The sequence below is a fragment of the Tiliqua scincoides genome, chromosome 1, assembly GCF_035046505.1.
Source record: "Tiliqua scincoides isolate rTilSci1 chromosome 1, rTilSci1.hap2, whole genome shotgun sequence".
Lineage (NCBI taxonomy): Eukaryota > Metazoa > Chordata > Lepidosauria > Squamata > Scincidae > Tiliqua > Tiliqua scincoides.
This window is the reverse complement of record NC_089821.1, coordinates 111,562,614-111,581,099: the sequence shown is the minus strand read 5'-3', so window position 1 is coordinate 111,581,099 and position 18,486 is coordinate 111,562,614. Positions and strand designations below refer to the sequence as shown.

The 18,486-nt window shown below is 43.5% G+C and overlaps 1 protein-coding gene across 1 annotated transcript in view; it reads left to right on the top strand.

The window, feature by feature from the left end:
- Positions 1–471: 471 nt before the first annotated feature.
- The window catches only part of CERKL (ceramide kinase like), a 54,942-nt gene continuing 36,927 nt past the window's right edge, over positions 472–18,486 (top strand). The window contains exons 1-2 of the mRNA XM_066638855.1: positions 472–775; positions 18,034–18,276. Of these exons, the coding sequence (XP_066494952.1) occupies positions 472–775; positions 18,034–18,276 (547 nt within the window). The remainder of the gene's footprint in view (positions 776–18,033; positions 18,277–18,486) is intronic.

Here is an 18,486-nt window from a genome sequence, read left to right as displayed (position 1 = left end):
GCATTTGGTGGGCTGCTGTGAGATACAGGAAGCTGGACTAGATGGGCCTATGGCCTGATCCAGTGGGGCTGTTTTTGTTCTTAAGGAACCCTTTGCAAGAACTGCTCTGGCAGTGCAACCCTATCCAGGTCTACTCAAGTAGCCAGCCTCACTGACTTCCAGGCAACCTACTCCCAGGTAAATGCGTTGAGGGTTGCAGCCCTGAGTCCAGGCTAGGGCCATTTCCCGCCTTTTTGAGGACACACAGGGAGAGGCTTTCCCTGCGGCCGCGCGCAAGTGGCATTAACAGCCCGGCTGCGAAGGCTGGAAGGGGAGGTCGCGCGCCTCAGCCCGGGCCCAGGGCCAGGTGCGCGCGCTGGCCCGCGCACCTCTCCCTCCCTCCAGAGTCTTTGGCTGCCTTGGCAGCAGCCGGGACGCGCTGCTGGGAGCGTCTCCGCCTTCTTGGTTGCGGGAAGGCGAGAAGGACCCCCAATGCTGCGCCCCGCAAGGACGGCGTGGGCTGAGCGCGCAGGGGACCCCCGGGAGGGGAGCAGAGAGGGCGAGAGGCGCCAGGGCAGCGGCGCCCCTGCTTGGTCCTCTGCCACGCAGGGGGAGCCTCCTCTGCAAAGCGGCGCCCAGGTGTGCGAGGAGGAGGAGGATGAACAGGCGGCGGAGGAAGGCAAAGACGGCCAGCCGCTCCTGAGGGGGATCTTCGAGATCGCAAAGAAGAGTTGCGACGTGGTGCTGAGCGGCCAGAGGCTCAGCTGGAGCCCCATCCAGCCCGAGAGCCCCTTAGGTGAGGGCTGTGCGTGCGCGCGCCTCCGTCCTGCCCCCCCCCGCTCCCGCAGCGTGCTTACTCGGAAGTAAGTCCCACTGGCTGCTCTCTGGGCCCTCCTTGCTGCAGAAGGCGGCCTCCCCCTTCCTCTCCCAAACTCCCTCCCAGAGGCCTTGCAAGTTTTCCAGGCTCCTCCTCCTGCAAGCCGATCCGCACTTTCCTGGGAGTAAGCGCCATCGACTATAACGGGGCTGACTTCTGAGTAGGCAGGCATAGGCTTGAGCGGACGCCCGGCTCTCCCATCCCCCCTTCGTTCCCAGATCATCTCACAGTGTGTTTGTGGGGGGAGGGGCGACGCTAACTTCTGGAAGCGTTGGGGTCGCCTGCCTGCTTGCAGCGACGGGTTGCCTAGGCTGCGATCCTCTGCACGCTTTCCTGTGAGTCAGTTCCACTGAGGACAGTGGAGCGGACTTCTGAGCAAACATGCAGAGGCTTGAGCTGCAAATGGGTGAGGAAGAAGCTGTTGCCTCTCATTTGCAAGCTGACTAATGATTGTTCTTGGCCATCCACCCCTGCCCCTTCTCCACTGCCCCCCCATGCCTAGTGCTGCACAAAAAGGGGACAACCCAAATATAATCAAATACTCTGATCAGCTCTTGTTATGTATTAACTACCATTCAGGGCCCAGGAGAGGGGGTAAAGGGGGTAATTTGTACCCAGGCCCAGGGTCAGAAAGGGGACCCAAGAGCCAAATGAGGGGGCCCAGAAAGTTCCTGGAACCTGACATTTTCCTATCTCACCTGAACTAACTGCCAGTGCATAATGCCGGGGCACAACCATGTGCATGCAGTGTTAACTGCTGCCGCCAGCCATACACACCAGGCCCAGGAAAGCATCCATGACCCTCCTTAACACAGTGTCAAATCTGGGAGGAAACTGGCCTGCCACAGTAGCTCTTTGGCTTGTGGATCCCATAACCATAAAGGAGTGTATAGAAGCTCAGGGACCCAGCTGTGGGGCTACAGCTGCTGCAGAAGTTCATTTTGATCCATTCTAGTGTGACCCTGGATACGATAATGGTAATATTCTGCAATCCATTTTCTATATTTCAAAAATTTTAGAGAGACTTGGGAGTGTGTTTGGTTTTCCATATTACTTTATCTAGCTGCCAATGCTGCAAGATCAGGTAGATGGGGGGGGGGGGGGCTCTGTATCAAGAAGCCTAGTAGACCTGAGCTCCAAAGACTGTTGTGGCTGTCAGCACCCTTCCCTACCCTAATTCCCCCCCCCCCATTCTGCCTGCCCCCATTGCCCACCTTCCTCTTTGGGAAGGGGCTCTAAAGAAGCTTTGTATCCCCTGCTAAAATTCCTCTCATAGGCCCTGCTACCATTGATGATCACAATGTCTTTTACTGGAGGAACAAGCAAGGATATACTGTTGCAGGGGTTCACAATCATTGTAAACCTAGGGGAAAAAGTCATATGACTTGGCAGTCTGAACAATGCCTTAGAGAATTCTAATAGTCACAGTGTAACAAGAATTCAATGGTTCTTGTGTTTCTGAGTCACTGTGCCCTGAGGCTGTGATATGTTGGAGTAGGGTTTTGGGTTTTTTTTGCAGCTTTCTTACAAAGCCATTGTTGTAAATGTTCTGTGACTTGGTTGCTGTAGAAACCAGTGAGAAACACAACTACAGGTAATTACCCCTTATGTGGACATCCAAAATCCAGGCATATTTGTCCAAGGCTTTTTTTTTTTTTTTTTAACTTTCTGTAGTTTAAACTAGAAGGTCTTGTGTTCATTCCCACACACAGTGCAGGTACATGCTACAAGTTTTATTCTCTGCTCTGTGGTGTGTACCTGTACAGATGAAAAATGTCAAAGAAGCCAGCAGACCTCTTTGGGAAACAGTGGAAAAAACAAGAGGAAGCATTTCTCATTATATTAATGTAATTTTCCAAAACCTAAACACCTTCCTATCCAAGCAGTCCGAATAAGAGAGCCTGTACAACCACACAGCAATATCTGCTGCTAAAGATGCAACTTTCTCTGTGTGACTCCTTGCACCTTTCTACCTGGAATGACTTACAAAAAAACTAGAGTCCAGTCTGGTACGACTGCAATCTCTTTCCTTGATGTATCTATAATCCTTTTCACATAGGTATGATTTAACAGTATCTGAAAGGTTAGTAGGATAATAGAAAAAGTTATTTTTCACTATTGGAGAAAATAGTTTATAAACTAATTGTGTGTCTGCAGTATTAAATGACAAAAGGAAAGTGTAGAATCGCATTATTGATCCATAGTACTAACAGTTTCACTTCCAGTGTCGTTTTCTCTTTCTGCTTAAGGCTTAAAGGGGCTGTGGAACTTATTTACTGCCTAACTGCAAGCAAGTGAGAAAGAGGCACATGTATACTGTTTAAAAACTTGGGGTGGTGTTTTTACCCTAATTCTTTACTTTCCTAACTTTCATGACAGTGCATTCTACTGTGGTTAGCAAAGAACAGAACTGAAGCAGAACAGGAAATATATTTGCTGTAGCCAGATTATACTGTACAGGTGGACCCTCGTTATCTGAGAGGGTTCCATTTCTGGACCCCTTGTGGATACCAAATTCCACGTGATATCAAATTACATGGATTTCAGGGTCTACTGAGATCTGTGAACGCAAGGCTCACATCTGGAGGCTCTTGAGGTGTGTGAATGCTGCATGTCGCCTCCATGGGCCTCAGAATGACCTCTGGAGGTCCTAAAAAGGCACTTCTGGTTTTTGACTAAAAACTAGAAGTGCCCTTTTAGGACTTCTGGAGGCCATTCTGAGGCCGTGGAGTCTGTGCTCAACCTCCACGGGTCTCAGAAGAATCTCTGGACGTGACCGGAGCGCATCTCTGGTCGCCTCCGGAGGCTTCAGGTTGGGCCAAATATGGCTCAACAGTGGTCCAGAGGATCTGCCTTTAGCCAAATTTGTGGATCAAAAATCTGCAGATAAGTAGGCTCAATCTTTAGTGAACATGGCCTTTTTGCTTTGGATCATGGGAAGACTACTCATTAGCATGTAGATGTATTTCTTATAGATGCTTATGAATAATCACATGATAGATCTTGATTATTAACACCACTTCATAAATTTTGGCTGGCCTTTTAGCCAGTTGAAAATTTGTGGTTGTCACAACAACAACAACAACAACAACAACAGTATTTATATACCGCTTTTCAACAAAAAGTTCACAAAGCGGTTTACAGAGAAAATCAAATATCTAATGGCTCCCTGTCCCAAAAGGGCTCACAATCTAAAAATATGCAAAAGAACACCAGCAGACAGCCACTAGAAAAGACATTGCTGGGATGAGGCGGGCCAGTTACTCTCCCCCTGCTAAATAAAAGAGGAGCACCCACTTGAAAAAGTGCCTCTTAACCAGTTAGCAGGGGTTAACAACCCTGCTTATGCTACACCTCCAAAACTTAGTACAAGGCTAGGGATAATTTCTTATTCCTGTTCCAGCTCCCTCCTTGGGAGGGGGCCTGGAACTCATTTCTGTCACATTATATTTTTGAGGCACTCCCACATTTGGAACAATTCGGTAGAGCCCCAGGCCTTCTCCCAAGCCTGGAACCAGTTTGGAAGATTATCCTCACAGCTACAGTGTGTTTGCTCTAAGTGCATCACAAGTGTAACAAGTCAAGTCCAAGTTCTCCTCCAGAGGGTGAAGGGTGGGAGTTAGTTTTGTGCTTCAGAGGGACTTACGGCCAAATCCTATCCAATTTCCCAGTATCTCTGCAGCCATGCCAATGGGGCATGTACTTCATTGTGCAGTGGAGGGGGCAAGCATGAAGGCCTCCTCCAGGTAAGGGAACATTTATTCCCTTTCCTCAAGGGTGCATTGTGGCTGCACTGACACTGGATAGATTGGCCCTTTGGGTGCCTTGCTACCAGTAAGATCCAGTCTTCTTTCAAGTTTGGGAGATGAGGAAAGGGGTGGGAAATAATTGTTTCAGTTGTGCTGTGCTTCTGAGACCTTCCAAGCACCTTCAATTTCCCATTGTCTCTCCATTCCCAATCTTGAAGAAGAGTTAGGACTTTTCCTTATTGCAGTGGCTCCCTGGGGAAACCAGGGAAGCTGTGGAATCATTATGAAAAACCTGCCACCCTAAACAATATATAGGATTCTAGCCCTAATGGGGAGCTGTGGCCACTGGCCCATTAGGCCAAGGGAGCCACCAGTTGAAAAAGTTTGGGAACCACTGCCTTATTGGGTTGCGTTTCTGAGGCACTTGGAGTGCTTTAGAAGTGCTGTCTGTATGAAGATGATACTCTGCCTTCTTCCTGGCTGAAGGGTGGGGGAAGGATAAGACTCAACATATTGCAGAGGGAGGTGCAGGGATGACAAAAGCTGATCTGATGCCACCTCCGCCATTTTGAAGGCAGGGAGCTTCTTATCCCTTTGTCTTTCTCCTTCTTTGATCATGTGAAGAAGTGATCACTTCATACAGGGAAGCTTGAACACTGTAAACAGAACAGGCAGTGCCGAACACATTGGTAATATATGTCACACATTTCCTGTTTAAATGAAGGAGAAAGGTAAAGGAGTAGGAGGGAGACTCACTATCATCCAATTCGCTTTCATAACTTCTCTTTGTTTTGTGTAGTCCTATCAAAAATACTGAAGTGTGAAAGAATTTTAGTTTATGTGTCTTGAAACATGTTAATACAATAATAAAGTTACTTTCATTATTTTTGCTTGATTCCTTGTTCATCTTACCAAGTCTTTTTTGTTTGTGTGATTTCATGAAGTTCTATTCAGGTTAATGACACATATCATCATCTCTAAAGCATTTCCAAATTCAGTTTGGATATGTGTGATTGCAAGCAATATGAATTTGCATGCTTTAACTTATTGTTAAAATGTTGATGTATATGCTTATTACAAAAAGGTATTAATTTCTGCTACTTATGCTTCCTTATCTGAACATTCTGTTCAGACATAATGTGTTGTGTATTTGATACATATATATTTCTATTCCACCATAAGGGTCTGCTTTTATTTTGGACATCAACTGATTTTAAGATAGTATTAGGTTTCTTTCACATATGCTTATGTTTTTGTCCAGATGTACCCAAAGCACATCTGTTACTTTTGTGATGGTATCTATTATTTCAATTTAGAATTTGACTTTTTAAAAATTACAGCTACAATTCTGCAAAGCGTTTTACATCTGTAGTCTTTCTTTAAAAATTAGTACAGTGGTTCCCAAACTTTTTAGCATCAGAACACACTTTTTAAAATGACACTCTTATTAGGACCCACCTAAACCCACCAGGTTTATGAGACTTTTTATTTTTTACTTACAAGTAATAACATTTTTATTTATTTACAAAAAAAACTCAATCCATTTTTCATAATGAAACAACCGCAATGAACTTCCTTTTCCACATTCCTTCCCAGAAAAAAATAAACATAAAATCTTCTGGCTTTTTTTTGGAATTCTCCCTATATTTACACATACAGTCGTACGCCACTTAACAATAGGGATTGGGACTGCGATCTCTGTCATCAAGCAGTACTTGACGCAATCCGAACCTTCTGCAGGGAGGGGGATGCTTCCCAGAGGCAGCGCGTCCACTCGCTGCCTCTGTGGAGCTCAGACTGAGGGAAATCATGTCTTTCTATCAACTTCCGGTTTCATGGAGGAAGCTGGAAATCGCGCGAGAGATGCGGTTTCCCTTAGTCTGAGCCTTGCAAGGGCAGTGCATGGACATGCGGTGCCTCTGGGAGGCTCAGAAACCATCTGGAAGGGAGGGGAGGCTCCCCTTTTGGAAGGTTGGGGTGTGCATCCCTGATGACCACATGACCACACATGGTCATTGGTTATGTGACCATAAGCTGGAATGTCTCAAAGTGGCACACACCTGTACTTGCAAACTGAAGGAACTCAGCTCCTTGCAAACCCCAGCAGTTGATCTCTGGCAGCTATCTTGCAAACTCCAGGAGCTAAGCTGTTTGCAGGGTAATTAGCAATTTTTGAACAGCCTCAGAATTTGAGGCAATTAGTTATCTGATCTTGCCATTATCTGTGTTTACATTAGAGGCACTGTCCAGCCCTTCATGGCCCACCAAAAATCAGGTCATGGCCCACCAGTGGGGTCCTGACCCACAGTTTAGGAACCACTGAATTAGTATATTTGGCAGTAACCACATGTCAGTACTTTGAGTTTGTTGTGTTCTGTCATATATTGCCATATCTAAACAGATATATACCCACCTATATAGATGATTTAGGCATACATGCACCATATAGTACAATACATGATATGGACTTTGTTTATTTACTCCAATTCAGTAAGGTTAATCCATGTACAGAAACTGTTTGCTATCCCTATAGGTGCATCCACTTATGAAAATGTCTCTGACAGTGGAAAAAAAATCACCTTTGACACTCAGAATTGCATTCTAATAGATAACTGGTCCTTGCATGCTCTCTGTATCTCTTGATTTGCACCATTAATTGGCTCATTATCTGCCTCTACTTCAAAAAATGTGGAATTTTTGTTGGGGAAGGATAGGAAAGAGAATGTTGTGAAAGAGGAAAATGAACTGAGGGAAGTGATTTTTCCTAAATTTCAGAATTCAGTGTTTTGTCAGCAATTACTCAGAAAATTCCTATGGAACTATTGTTATACAGTCCATTCCTAACTAACTTTTTGTGCTGCAGTGCAGTAACACTGAAACATTCTCCACTGTATCCAGTGCAGAAAGAGAGGCAGCTGTAAGTATCTTTCCTGTAAGTTTACATCCATTAGTGAGATATAGGAAAGTATGCTTAGCTAGCAAACCTTTCAATTTCAGAAGCAACAGATGTTACACTCTACAGAGTAGCATGTATCCTGGAAACAGAGTGATGCTTAGAAAAACAAAAATTTTGACATACCGTAATTACTGATATCAGCAATGAATTGTTGCCATTGAGTGGCACCAATGTGATTTTAAAAGTGTTTTTTGAAACACAGGATTTTGTAAGAAACCCTAAAAACAGTAGTGAAAACAAAGTGTTATAACGGTATTATAACAAATAGATGTTTCTGGTCTTTTTTTAAAAACTGTTCTAAAAAGGGTTCTTTTGTTAAAATGAACATGATCCTGTACTTTGTAAACAGATGGATAGTTGCTGCAGGAGGGTGCAATGCAAGACCCCATTACTAGTTACAGCGGTGTGGTGTGGGCAGGTCATGTTGGTTTAATAAGAATATGTGCTGTAATGGAGGGAGATGGGCAAACTGATCTGCAGTGCCAGCCCAGTGTTGTCAGTGTGGCTCGGCAAATAGCTGGGGACTGTGGCACGGCTAATACCCTACTACCCAGTGTGATTACGCTTCTGTTCCTGCTTCCCATACAATCAGCCACAGGTACCCATCCCTGTTCCCCACTTGTGTGAATTACAACCAGATAGTTGTACTAATTGTATTGCTGTTATTTTGTCCATTAAGGAGGTACATGAGAATCTTCCTATGTATTCTTAGCAGGAATAGGCTGTGCAGGTAGCCCCAACAGCTGAATATTCCAGTAGATGAAACCTTCTTTCCCTGCCAGGCCAAACTGAGAAGGGGGGGGGAGGAGTTGTTAAAAAGAGTGAGTTGGTTGTTTCTCCAACGTGTGTCACATTGAGTCTCAATTTCAGTTGGAAATTGGTATTTCTAGCCCATATCTCTTCAAGGCAGCATATCTTTCCTTCCATCTTTCCTTCCGCAATGATCTGAATGTGCATGTCTTTCATTATTTGAAAGCAGTTGGTATGAGTAAGACAGAAATAAAGAGAAGGGGAGAGTATCGTTGTGGAGGATGGTAGGATTAAGTGTGATGGTTACAATGAGTAAAGACTGCACACTCATAATGAAACCTACATACAGGATTAGCTGTACTCTATGTAACTGACACATCTGTTACAAATAAGAGCACAGGTAAATCTCTTTTCAATATAATCTAGTTTTCTGTTCTGCTATGCTAGGTTAATATTAATGCACTTTCACTTATGTAGTACCTTCTATGTCTCTACCTATTATTCGAAATAGAAGTTACTTAGGCCCAAATCCTAACCAACTTTCCAGTGCTGGCATAGCGGTGCCAGTGGGACATGTTCTGCATCTTGCAGTTGGGTGTCACTCACGGAGGCCTCCTCAAAGTAAGGGAATGTTTGTATTCTGCATTGCCCTTAAGTCAGTGCTGCATTGCCCTTAAGTCAGTGCTGGAAAGTGGGTTAGGATTGCGCCCTTACTGTATTTAATCACACTTCTGATTCATAAACTTTCTTCTTGAAACCTGATTGACAAATCTGATTCATAGGTGGATATAATGATTACAACCACCATGAGGTACAACACAGGACACAAAACAACATGTAGAAAGAGCACACAGTCATTTAACAGCCTGAGTGCTGTGAACATTTGCTTTGCATTTAGTATCTGCTACATAAGAAGCACAAACAATCTTGATAGAGCATACTATAGTATATAAAAATCCCATTCCTATCTAACTTTCCAGTGCCAATGCAACCCCAAGGTCAGGGAATAAATGTTCCCTTACCTTGAAAAGGCCTCCATCATTACTCCTCTGCTGGAGGATGCAGTGCATGCCCTGTTGGCATGGCTGCCAGTGCTGGAAAGTTGGATAGGATTGGGCTCAAACTCTCCTTAAGCTTGTTTTCATTCAGTGGAATGATTCTATATTTCTATATGTGCACTTTGGTAAAGTAGATGATCTATATAAATAATTTTTTTTATTTGCTGTCTGATAACTACTTGGTTTTGATTATCTTTAGTTGTTTAAACTAATGAAGGTCACTTTGAGTGACTACAAGGGCATGATACAAATACTGAAACAGAGAAATGTATGCTTAAAATACTCTACACACTTTGTAATTATGGTAGATCAGTGGTTCTCAAACTTTCAGGGAGCTTTACTCCCTCAGTAAGGCTTTGTGGGGGAGGGGCTAGGGCAGCGACTGATCCCCATGTTCGCATCCATATGGGGGGGGAAGGGGGTGCTTTTGACTCACGTTATGTAGGCAGGGCTGCAGCAGGCTGCAGAAGGTGTGGGAAGCCCTGCGCAGCCCTCTGCAGTGCTCCCTAAGGCTCGGAACTTTCAGAAACAGCAGGAGTAAAGCACCTCCTGCAAAACGGAAGTGCTTTGTGCCCACTTTTTCTGAACGTTCTAAGCCTCAGGGAGGGCTGCACAGGGCTCCCTGCATCTCCTGCAGCAGCCCTACCTACCTAACGTAAGTCAAAAGCACCCCCCTCGCTCCCCATATGAACGCGATCCTGGTGGTCGCTTTCCTGCCACTCCCCTTCCCCTTAAAGGGATGGGGGAACCTTTACACAAACTGGTGGGTCGCGACCCACCAGTTTGAGAACCACTGTGTTAGATTATTATATAATAATCTTACATTCTGCAAGCATAGTTACTGAAAGTGCCTGTTTGCAATTGTGATCCTGGCCCCTGTGCCACCCATGGCCAGAACCACAAGATGCCGTCCCATGCTGCCCTAGCCCCACCTCCACTGGGGATGTCTGGAGGCCTTCTGAGGGCCAGAGAGGCCACCTGTAGCTTCCCGGCTCCCAGAAGGCCTTTTGAACCTCCAGAGGGCCTAAAAACGTAACTTCTGGTTTTCACTGAAAACCGGAAGTGATGTTTTTAGGCCTTTCTGGGGGCTGGTGAGAACATGGGCAGCCTCTCTGGCCCACAGAAGGCCTTGGAAAGGCCTGTAAAAGAAAAGACGGGTGGCAGGGGGTTGCACTGCTGCCGTCCTGGTGGCGTCCCGGGGCATTTGCCCACTTCCTACCCTAGGTATGCTAGTGCCTTTTTGCTACTATCAATCTTCTTCCTATGAGGATTACTAGTGAACTTTCTTGAGGTGCTAAAGCAGTTATTCATATCTCCCAACAACCCAACTTACACTCTACATGTATCCTGATTTTGTAAAATCAACATTTTTTCTTTACTTGGCCTGCACGGACCTTTCTGCAAACTGAACACAAATTTTTCTTTGCTTCAGCCTGCTACATTTTAGCAAGATAGAATTCAAGCTAACTAAACACAAAGCTAACTGATTTAACGCCAATTAAGGTTGAATCCTTAGTGCTTCTAAGGGAGCTCAAAATGTAACAGCAGATTCATTATCCTATTTTATATATAGCACATCTAAAATTACTAACAGTTTAATACAGTGGTTTTCAACCCATTTCATCTCATGGCACACTGACAAGGCACTAAAATTGTTAAGGCACATCATCAGGTTTTTGACAACTGACAAGGCACACCATGCTGCCAGTGGGGGGCTCACATCCCCCTTTGGCCCTTGTAATAAGTGACCTTCCCCCAAATTCTTGTGGCACACCTGTGGACCACTCATGGCACACCAATGTGCCACAGCACAGTGGTTGAAAAAGCCTGGTTTAATAAAATGAATACACCTTTAAAAAAACTCTTACCTATAAATCCAGAACCTAAAATTGACTAAGATAACAGAAAGGGCAGTGGAATGCAGGGGAAGCAAAGGAAATGTGAGAGAATGGGCTTTGTCCTAGAAGTGAAATAGCCATGTAATGCAGTAGAACAAATAGGTATTTAAAAACTTTGAAAAAGAAGAAAGATTAAAGGAAAAATGGATGTGGAGAGTTGCATGCTTAGCAGAAAAACAGAGCAAATGACCAAGGCTTAGGGGCCAGTGTGGAGGAAACTTGGACATCTCACCAGTATGTTAGGCAGAGAAGAGCAGAGCATAAAGAATGAGAGGGCACAGAGTGTGAAAGGAGCAAGACAATAGAAATCCTTAAAAATAAGAAGCAGCAATTCATAACAAATATGGACTGGAAAAAGGAGCCAGTGAAGACACATTATAAGTTATAAGAATGAAATACCATACAACGAGCAACTGAAGATTGAAATAAAGAGAACCGTAATGTCAGAAGACCAGAAAGACAAATCTTAGCATAATGGATATGACTTGTACTAGAACCTTGTTAATATCAAAATAAAGAGCTTCATACAAGCAAGTTGCAGTAATAACTGAAAGTTGGATCCTTTGTATATTATTTCATTTTTTCCACAGGATTTGAATGTGTTATCACAGCCACTATGTTTAGACACTCATTATAAAGGGAATCCATGATGTGGTGAGCTAGCTCTGACTAAATGTAAATAGACAGAAAATTCGAAGTAATAATTACCATATGAAAAAATAACCCTGTTGTGGATGCAAACTCAGTTATTTTTTTTTTTTTTGAAAAAAATGTTCTTTCTAAAAATAGAATGCAATAAAATATAACTTTACAAATGTGTGGATAAGTCAACAACATAGTCTAATAAACAAATAGAGCATAACTTTACAATGCATAGCCTGAGAAGAGAAATCTACATCAGTTCTTTCATTAGCTTTTTTTCACCACCTCTGTTAACACTTCAGTATCTGAATGCAGCAGAGATGAGTACCTGAAATGCATTGAATGGCTATTAGCAGAGCAGCCATCACAGCTTAAATGCCATAGGAAAAAACCCATATCTTCCCATGTTGTCACAAAGAAAATGTGAGCAGTTCAGACATGCAGTTTTGTGTCACCCAGTGAGAACTCACCTCTTTGTGATTTATCAAGGAATGAGCATGCATAAGCCCTGAAGCCAGCCTTAGCTATGCTGCTATTAGTGCCATTTGCCACTGAAGTTGTTGAGTCTGAGATAATCTGATCCTTTGACTATATCCACAGGATATACAGCAGCGCCACCAATACAGGTTGTATTCAGTGATGCTTCACAATATATAGAAAATACTTCTGAAAGGAATCATGCATTCATCTGGAAGCAAAAGACTTTTCTAAGAGATTGCATAGTATTTTTTAATACTGTGACTTTTTTTGCTGTGAGTGAATTGGACATTTACTTTAGATGTGCCGCATCTTGCAATTGATTTACTGACATTGTCCCATATTGCATTCCTCCTTGTTTTGTACATTAAGCATGCTTCCCTGTCCTGCCAAGTTGTGCAAATAAGCACAACTCTGACTATACACTTACAGCCCACTCCAATGCAAGTTCCTGTGTGGCAATGTAGCTGCGCCAATGTGGCACTTGCTGCATCTCACAGTTTTGGCCTTTGGAGGCCTTTTCAGGGCAAGGGAGGACTTGTTCCATTATGTCAGGGTAAGGACATGCAGGGTCTACTTGGGACTACTTGGACCTGTACCAGCTATATTGCTGGTGTCAAGCCACATGGACCCAGCTTGAGGGATCGAGGCCTGAAAGGGGGTTAGGATATTGGTGTACGCTGTGCTGCAGATGTTGCCCAGTTCCTGGTGCCAATCTGCCCTCCTCCCTGCCCCATGGCTTCCCCATTCCATCCCCCACCTCTATCCCTGTACTACTTACTGGCACTGATGGGTGTCTTCCGCCCACTGGTGTGCAGAGTTGGTCATTTCCCTCTTTCGGCAGTAACTAGGCCACACATTCTGGTGTGTTGCATTTTGTGACAACCAGAAAGCGTCTTATGCCTCCATAATGCTTGTTCCAGTGGTGTAAAGCCCAAATAGGATCAAGGCACTAGTGTGCATATATTATTGGTCTAGAATTTAGAAGTAGAAATTCAAGCCATATGACTGTTAAATGGATTGTGCAAATTGTGTTTTATTTTGGCTTATGTTTGTAAGACCCGCACTAGGCCACATTGCTACTCAAACCCTTTTTGGGCACAATCCTAACCAACTTTCCAGCACTGGCATAGCTGTGGCAATGGGCATGTGCTGCATCCTGCAGTTGGGGGGGGGCAGTCATGGAGGCCTCCTCAAAGTGGAGCAATATTTGTTCCCTTACCTCAAAGTTGCATTGCCCTTATGTCAGTGCTGGAAAGTTGGTTAGGATTGCAGCCTTTATGCCACAAGTCTGCAGTATAAAAATGTTTAGCACATATGTAAATGTATAAAAACCTCCAGTATTAATGCAATTAATATGAACGTACGTCAGTACCATTATGTGAAAAGTTCTCTTTCTGAACAGAGCACTTTAAGTTCTGACAAAGATTATCACCTGTGGGGAAAGTGGTTGGTTGCGATGGTTCATCCTTTGCAAACAAATTGGCATTGTCAGACTTAACTTCGAACAGTTTTGTCCAGTGCTATACGTGGGCTAGTGAAGCATCTCACGTAAACACATCCAGCATACAAAAATATTTATTGTTCTTCTGTGCAGAGCTTGGTTCGGAAGAAGGTTAAGCTATGCAGTGAAGCTTGTCTTTCTTCATTGTCAGATTGTCCTCATAGGATCCAATCACACAACAAGCATCCTTTTTCTGCAAATATAATTCACACGCATAAATTTTTCTGATCAGGTCATTGTTATAACCTGATAAGTTTATAAAAGGGTTACAACAGGTGATTGGAGTTGGACCCATGTTTCCTGCTAAGCTGTTCTGCTTGCAGCTTGGCAATCCAGAAGCAACAGAGAACGTAGTTTGGACCAAAAAGTTGTTGACTTTTTGGGAGGCATAATTCTTCCGGGCATAATTCTAAGTGCCGTGTACGATCTGTAAAGCCCTCGGTTTGGGACCCATATGCTTTTCTGATGTCTCTATGAATTGAAGGGAGCAGCTGTGCCCTTGAAGCTCAGGTCACAGCTGCCACCTGGCAAAGACTTCCTAGAACCATTAAGCAAGAAGGTCTAGCGGTGCCATGCTGGTCGAGACTTAGCAGTCTAAAGTCCCAGTCCTGAACTGTCTGGCACCTGGGGCTGCCATGGCACCAAAATTGCTCTCACGGCATCCTGAGCATGCCGGACAGCTACTGGTGGCTCCTCAGGAGAAGGGGACATTTGTCCCCTTCGCCCAAGTAAGGGAAGTAGTCCTGCAATGGGGCTACTCGATTCTGTGGCGAATCCTGACATGGATTAGCCAGCCTGACATGGGGCTCTGGATCTGGTGGCGCTGAGCTCCATCAGTCCCGCCCTGCTCCCTCCGCTGCCCTGTCTTATCTCTCTGCTGCCCGGCGCTTCGCATGGAGTGCCAGGAAGCAGACAGTGTCTTAGCTGGGCCACCACGGGCTTGCGCTGGGCCCACAGTAAGGCCCGCAAACATGCCTTATGGCATGTTTGCAACAGTGCACAGTGGCAGTGAGTCAGCATATGAAGATCTGGATCAGGCCCTGAGGCCCCAATCCTATCTCTCACCACCAGCGCTGATGTATGCATGCCAAATGCTGCATCCTATGATGGGGGAACTCATGCAACCTGCAAGAGATAAGTAGCTGTACACACCTCCTGATAGACTGCACAGGTGGTAATGGGTTTCCTTGGACATAAACCACTTCTTTTAGTGGCATATGTCTGAGGAGAGGAAAGGGAGGGGAGATTTGGAAAAGGAGGGGATAGGATCCAACTTGCACCATTGTTACTGGATCTGTCTCCTCCACATCTCCAGTCACTCTTCCCTCCCCACCCAGAAATACCCCACGTCCTTCCATTCCCCCCTCCCCACACCAACTCACCTGTCCTTGGCAGGTAGAGGCCTTGTTGCTCTTGCTGGTAGCACTTTCTCTTGGATCCTGCCAGCTGCGCTGGTGAAACATATGTTCCACCAGTGGAGCCCAATGGATAGGATTGGACTGAACATCTGATATGAAGCTCCTCTTCACTTTACAATGCAAATGAACACTGGGCTTTGCAGTTTAAAAGGTCCAGTGTGGAGGGGAATTGGGATCAGATGACCTGGTTCTAATGGTCCATGTCTTTGAGCCAACACTTTTTCTCCCACTTTGCACTATTGGTTGAAGAGGTGCAAAGCACAAGGAATTCCCTCTGCCCTTTTGAGTCCCAGATGGAAAAGATGTTTCAGCAGAATGTGAGGAATTTTCAAAGATAATTTCACATACTAATTAAGATAAATTCTGATTTGAAACAGTTTGAGCAGGGCTTCAATACCACCACTGCAGTCCTATGAACACTTACTTTGGAGTAAGTATCCTTTAACATAGTACAGCTTACTTCTGAGTAAACATGCATAGGATTGCGTTGTTAAGAATATAGTACACCCTAAGTAGATTCATAACAAATTCTGGTCGAGATTAATATCTCTGGCATACTTATTTTTTTATGAAAAAGTGGACATGTGCAGCAACTGTGGGTACAATTAGCGTCAAGGAGATTAAGTCCACCTCTAATCCTGTTTATGCTCTGCATCAGGCAGATGTGCCAAAATTGATTTAGACAAGCTCCTGGCTTATAATGATATTTTTAAAGTGCCATGTAGTATTGTTTTTGTTAAGACCTTTCTTAATGTTAAGTGTTGTTAAAAAGAGAAGCAAACCTAAGAAGTGTAACCTATTTTATGAAGATGCCTGCTCTGCTCTTATGATGATGAAACAACCTGGTAGGAAAGATTATCTTTATTCCTTGTAATTAAATTGACTTTAAAAAATACAATGGGAAGTGGGTGCTGAATTAAATAAATAGCATGATATCTCATGTATACTTAAATCCCTTGTAGGAACAGATGGTACCCTGTATCCTTCTAGGTAATATGAGAGGATAGTTAATGTTTTGAAACAGCTAGCAAGAATCATTATGATCCTAATGAACCAATAGTTCTTAAATGGAAAAAAAATTCACCAACAATGTAAATGTTTAACAAGTTTAGCTAATTTAGAATGTTTTGAATATGGAAAACAAACAGAATTAGTGTTGACATTTCATTGACCTAGAGTCAAATGAAGGATGTGTTGTGGTGCATTTCCCCCCAAAAATTTCTAGTTAAAGACTTGGAAGTCAAACACTTTGAATGTTAATGATGTATAGTTGTTGTACATTACCTTGAGCAACATTCAGGTGGAAATATGGTCTAATCACAGAAAAAAAAAAATCACACCTTGATTTTCCTACTGTGAAGGAGAGACACTGCAGTACCATTCCAGTTAGTTTTCTCCATGCATCTTATTTGAGCTTGAAACAAGATCTGTGAATTTAGAGGTGAAAGGTATGTTTATAACATGCTAATCAATGGCCTTCTAAGACCAGCATTAAAACCATATACTAGCCTATTTTATAGTGAGATGTTAGGAAAGGAAAAGATGCAGAAATTTTTTTCCCCGCTTCACTCATTTTTGTCTTGTAATATATATAAAGTGGCATATGACTGGGAGGATTTGTCAAAAGGTTCCTTTCCTGTCTTGATTTTGTTGGCCCTTGGTTGTGGACCTCACCAGTTGCACGACCAGCTGACAGCTGAAAAGATGCATGGAAACTGTCTTACTTGAGATCTGATGGCTTCCCTGCTTTATGGGTATCGTGTAGCCTCTTCTGCAATGTAGGTTGTAACTTAAGATATAAGTGAAAATAAAAAGTGTATGGAATAGCTTTCTTTCCATCAAAACTTCACAAAGAGATGCATGACCATCTTGGTAGCCTGTTGCAACAGTGATAGTACAGTGCTGTATATATTTTTCCCCCAGGTATATATTTCATGACCTGCAGTGTGATGCTGACAGATAAGGATGGTGAGAGGCTCTCTCACTCTTCTCTTTTGCTCAATAACTTCATCCTGAAGGAGGACAACTGAAAAAATGGCTTCCTATTGTTGGAACTATTCATGTTGTAGGCTAGCATTTCCCAAACTGTGGATCATGACCTAATGTGGGGTGGGTTGTGATCCAATGCTCAAATCTGCCCTCAAAGCCTTATTTGGAGTCTGCTTTGGGGTTGTGCGAGCCCATGACCCATTAAATTGGCCACTGTGTGCCTCAGAATGTCAGACATGACTGGAAGCTACTTCCAGTTCACTTCCATAACTTCCTACCACATCCAGGAGGCATTGTGAAGCCTCCTGCATCCAGGAGTAACTTCCTATTGCATCCAGGAGGCATTGTGAAGCCTGCAGAGGGCAATGGAGTGGGTTGCAGAATTCGTAGAGGTCCCCCCTCTTTTTATTTAAGTATAACCTTTTAAAGGATAGTGGGCAGTGCTGGCATGTCAGGTAGATCACCTGTGTGATCAGGCTCCTTCAAACATTAGCCAATGTGGGGAGAACCTGTACCGTCACAATTGCTTGTGTGAGGTACTATCCTGTCTTCACAAGTTGTCAACAACTCTTGTATGTCGCTAAAACTACTTTAAAAGAAAAAAAGGATGCATTAAAAAAAACACAATATTAGTAGGTAATAGGTTTTAGTTTTAGATGGAGCCATAATTGTTTAAATTGTGACTTATTATGAGGCTTAATTCTCTCTCTCTCTCTCTCTCTCTCTCTCTCTGCAGGTGGTTCTAGTGCGGGCTTGCAGTTTAAAGAGGAATACGTTGAAATGAAAGATGTATTTTCTGTGAAACTGAAACGCCGTCGTTTTCTTGGACAGCAAAAAGGTGGCTTATTATTGGGTATCACAATATTTGTGTGCCTAAAAGAAGATAGAAATAAACTTAAAGATTCCATCATTAATCTAAGTAACTTAAGTGAAGACCATTGCCATCTATGGTTTAGCTATCTAAAGGAAATTTTGAATGGTAAGTACTTTTTAGGAGTACTTTATTTTCATATTTCCTAAAGGTTATTATGTTAAAGAATTGCAGCATATGTCTAATCATGTAACTGAGAAATGTTCCATTGATTTCAATAAAGCTTATTTGAAATAAAACATACAATTCAATCTAATTCTGTTAGCTGCATGGCACATTTTAAATTAAACTGATGGTGCCATCTTGTGCTGAAATTGC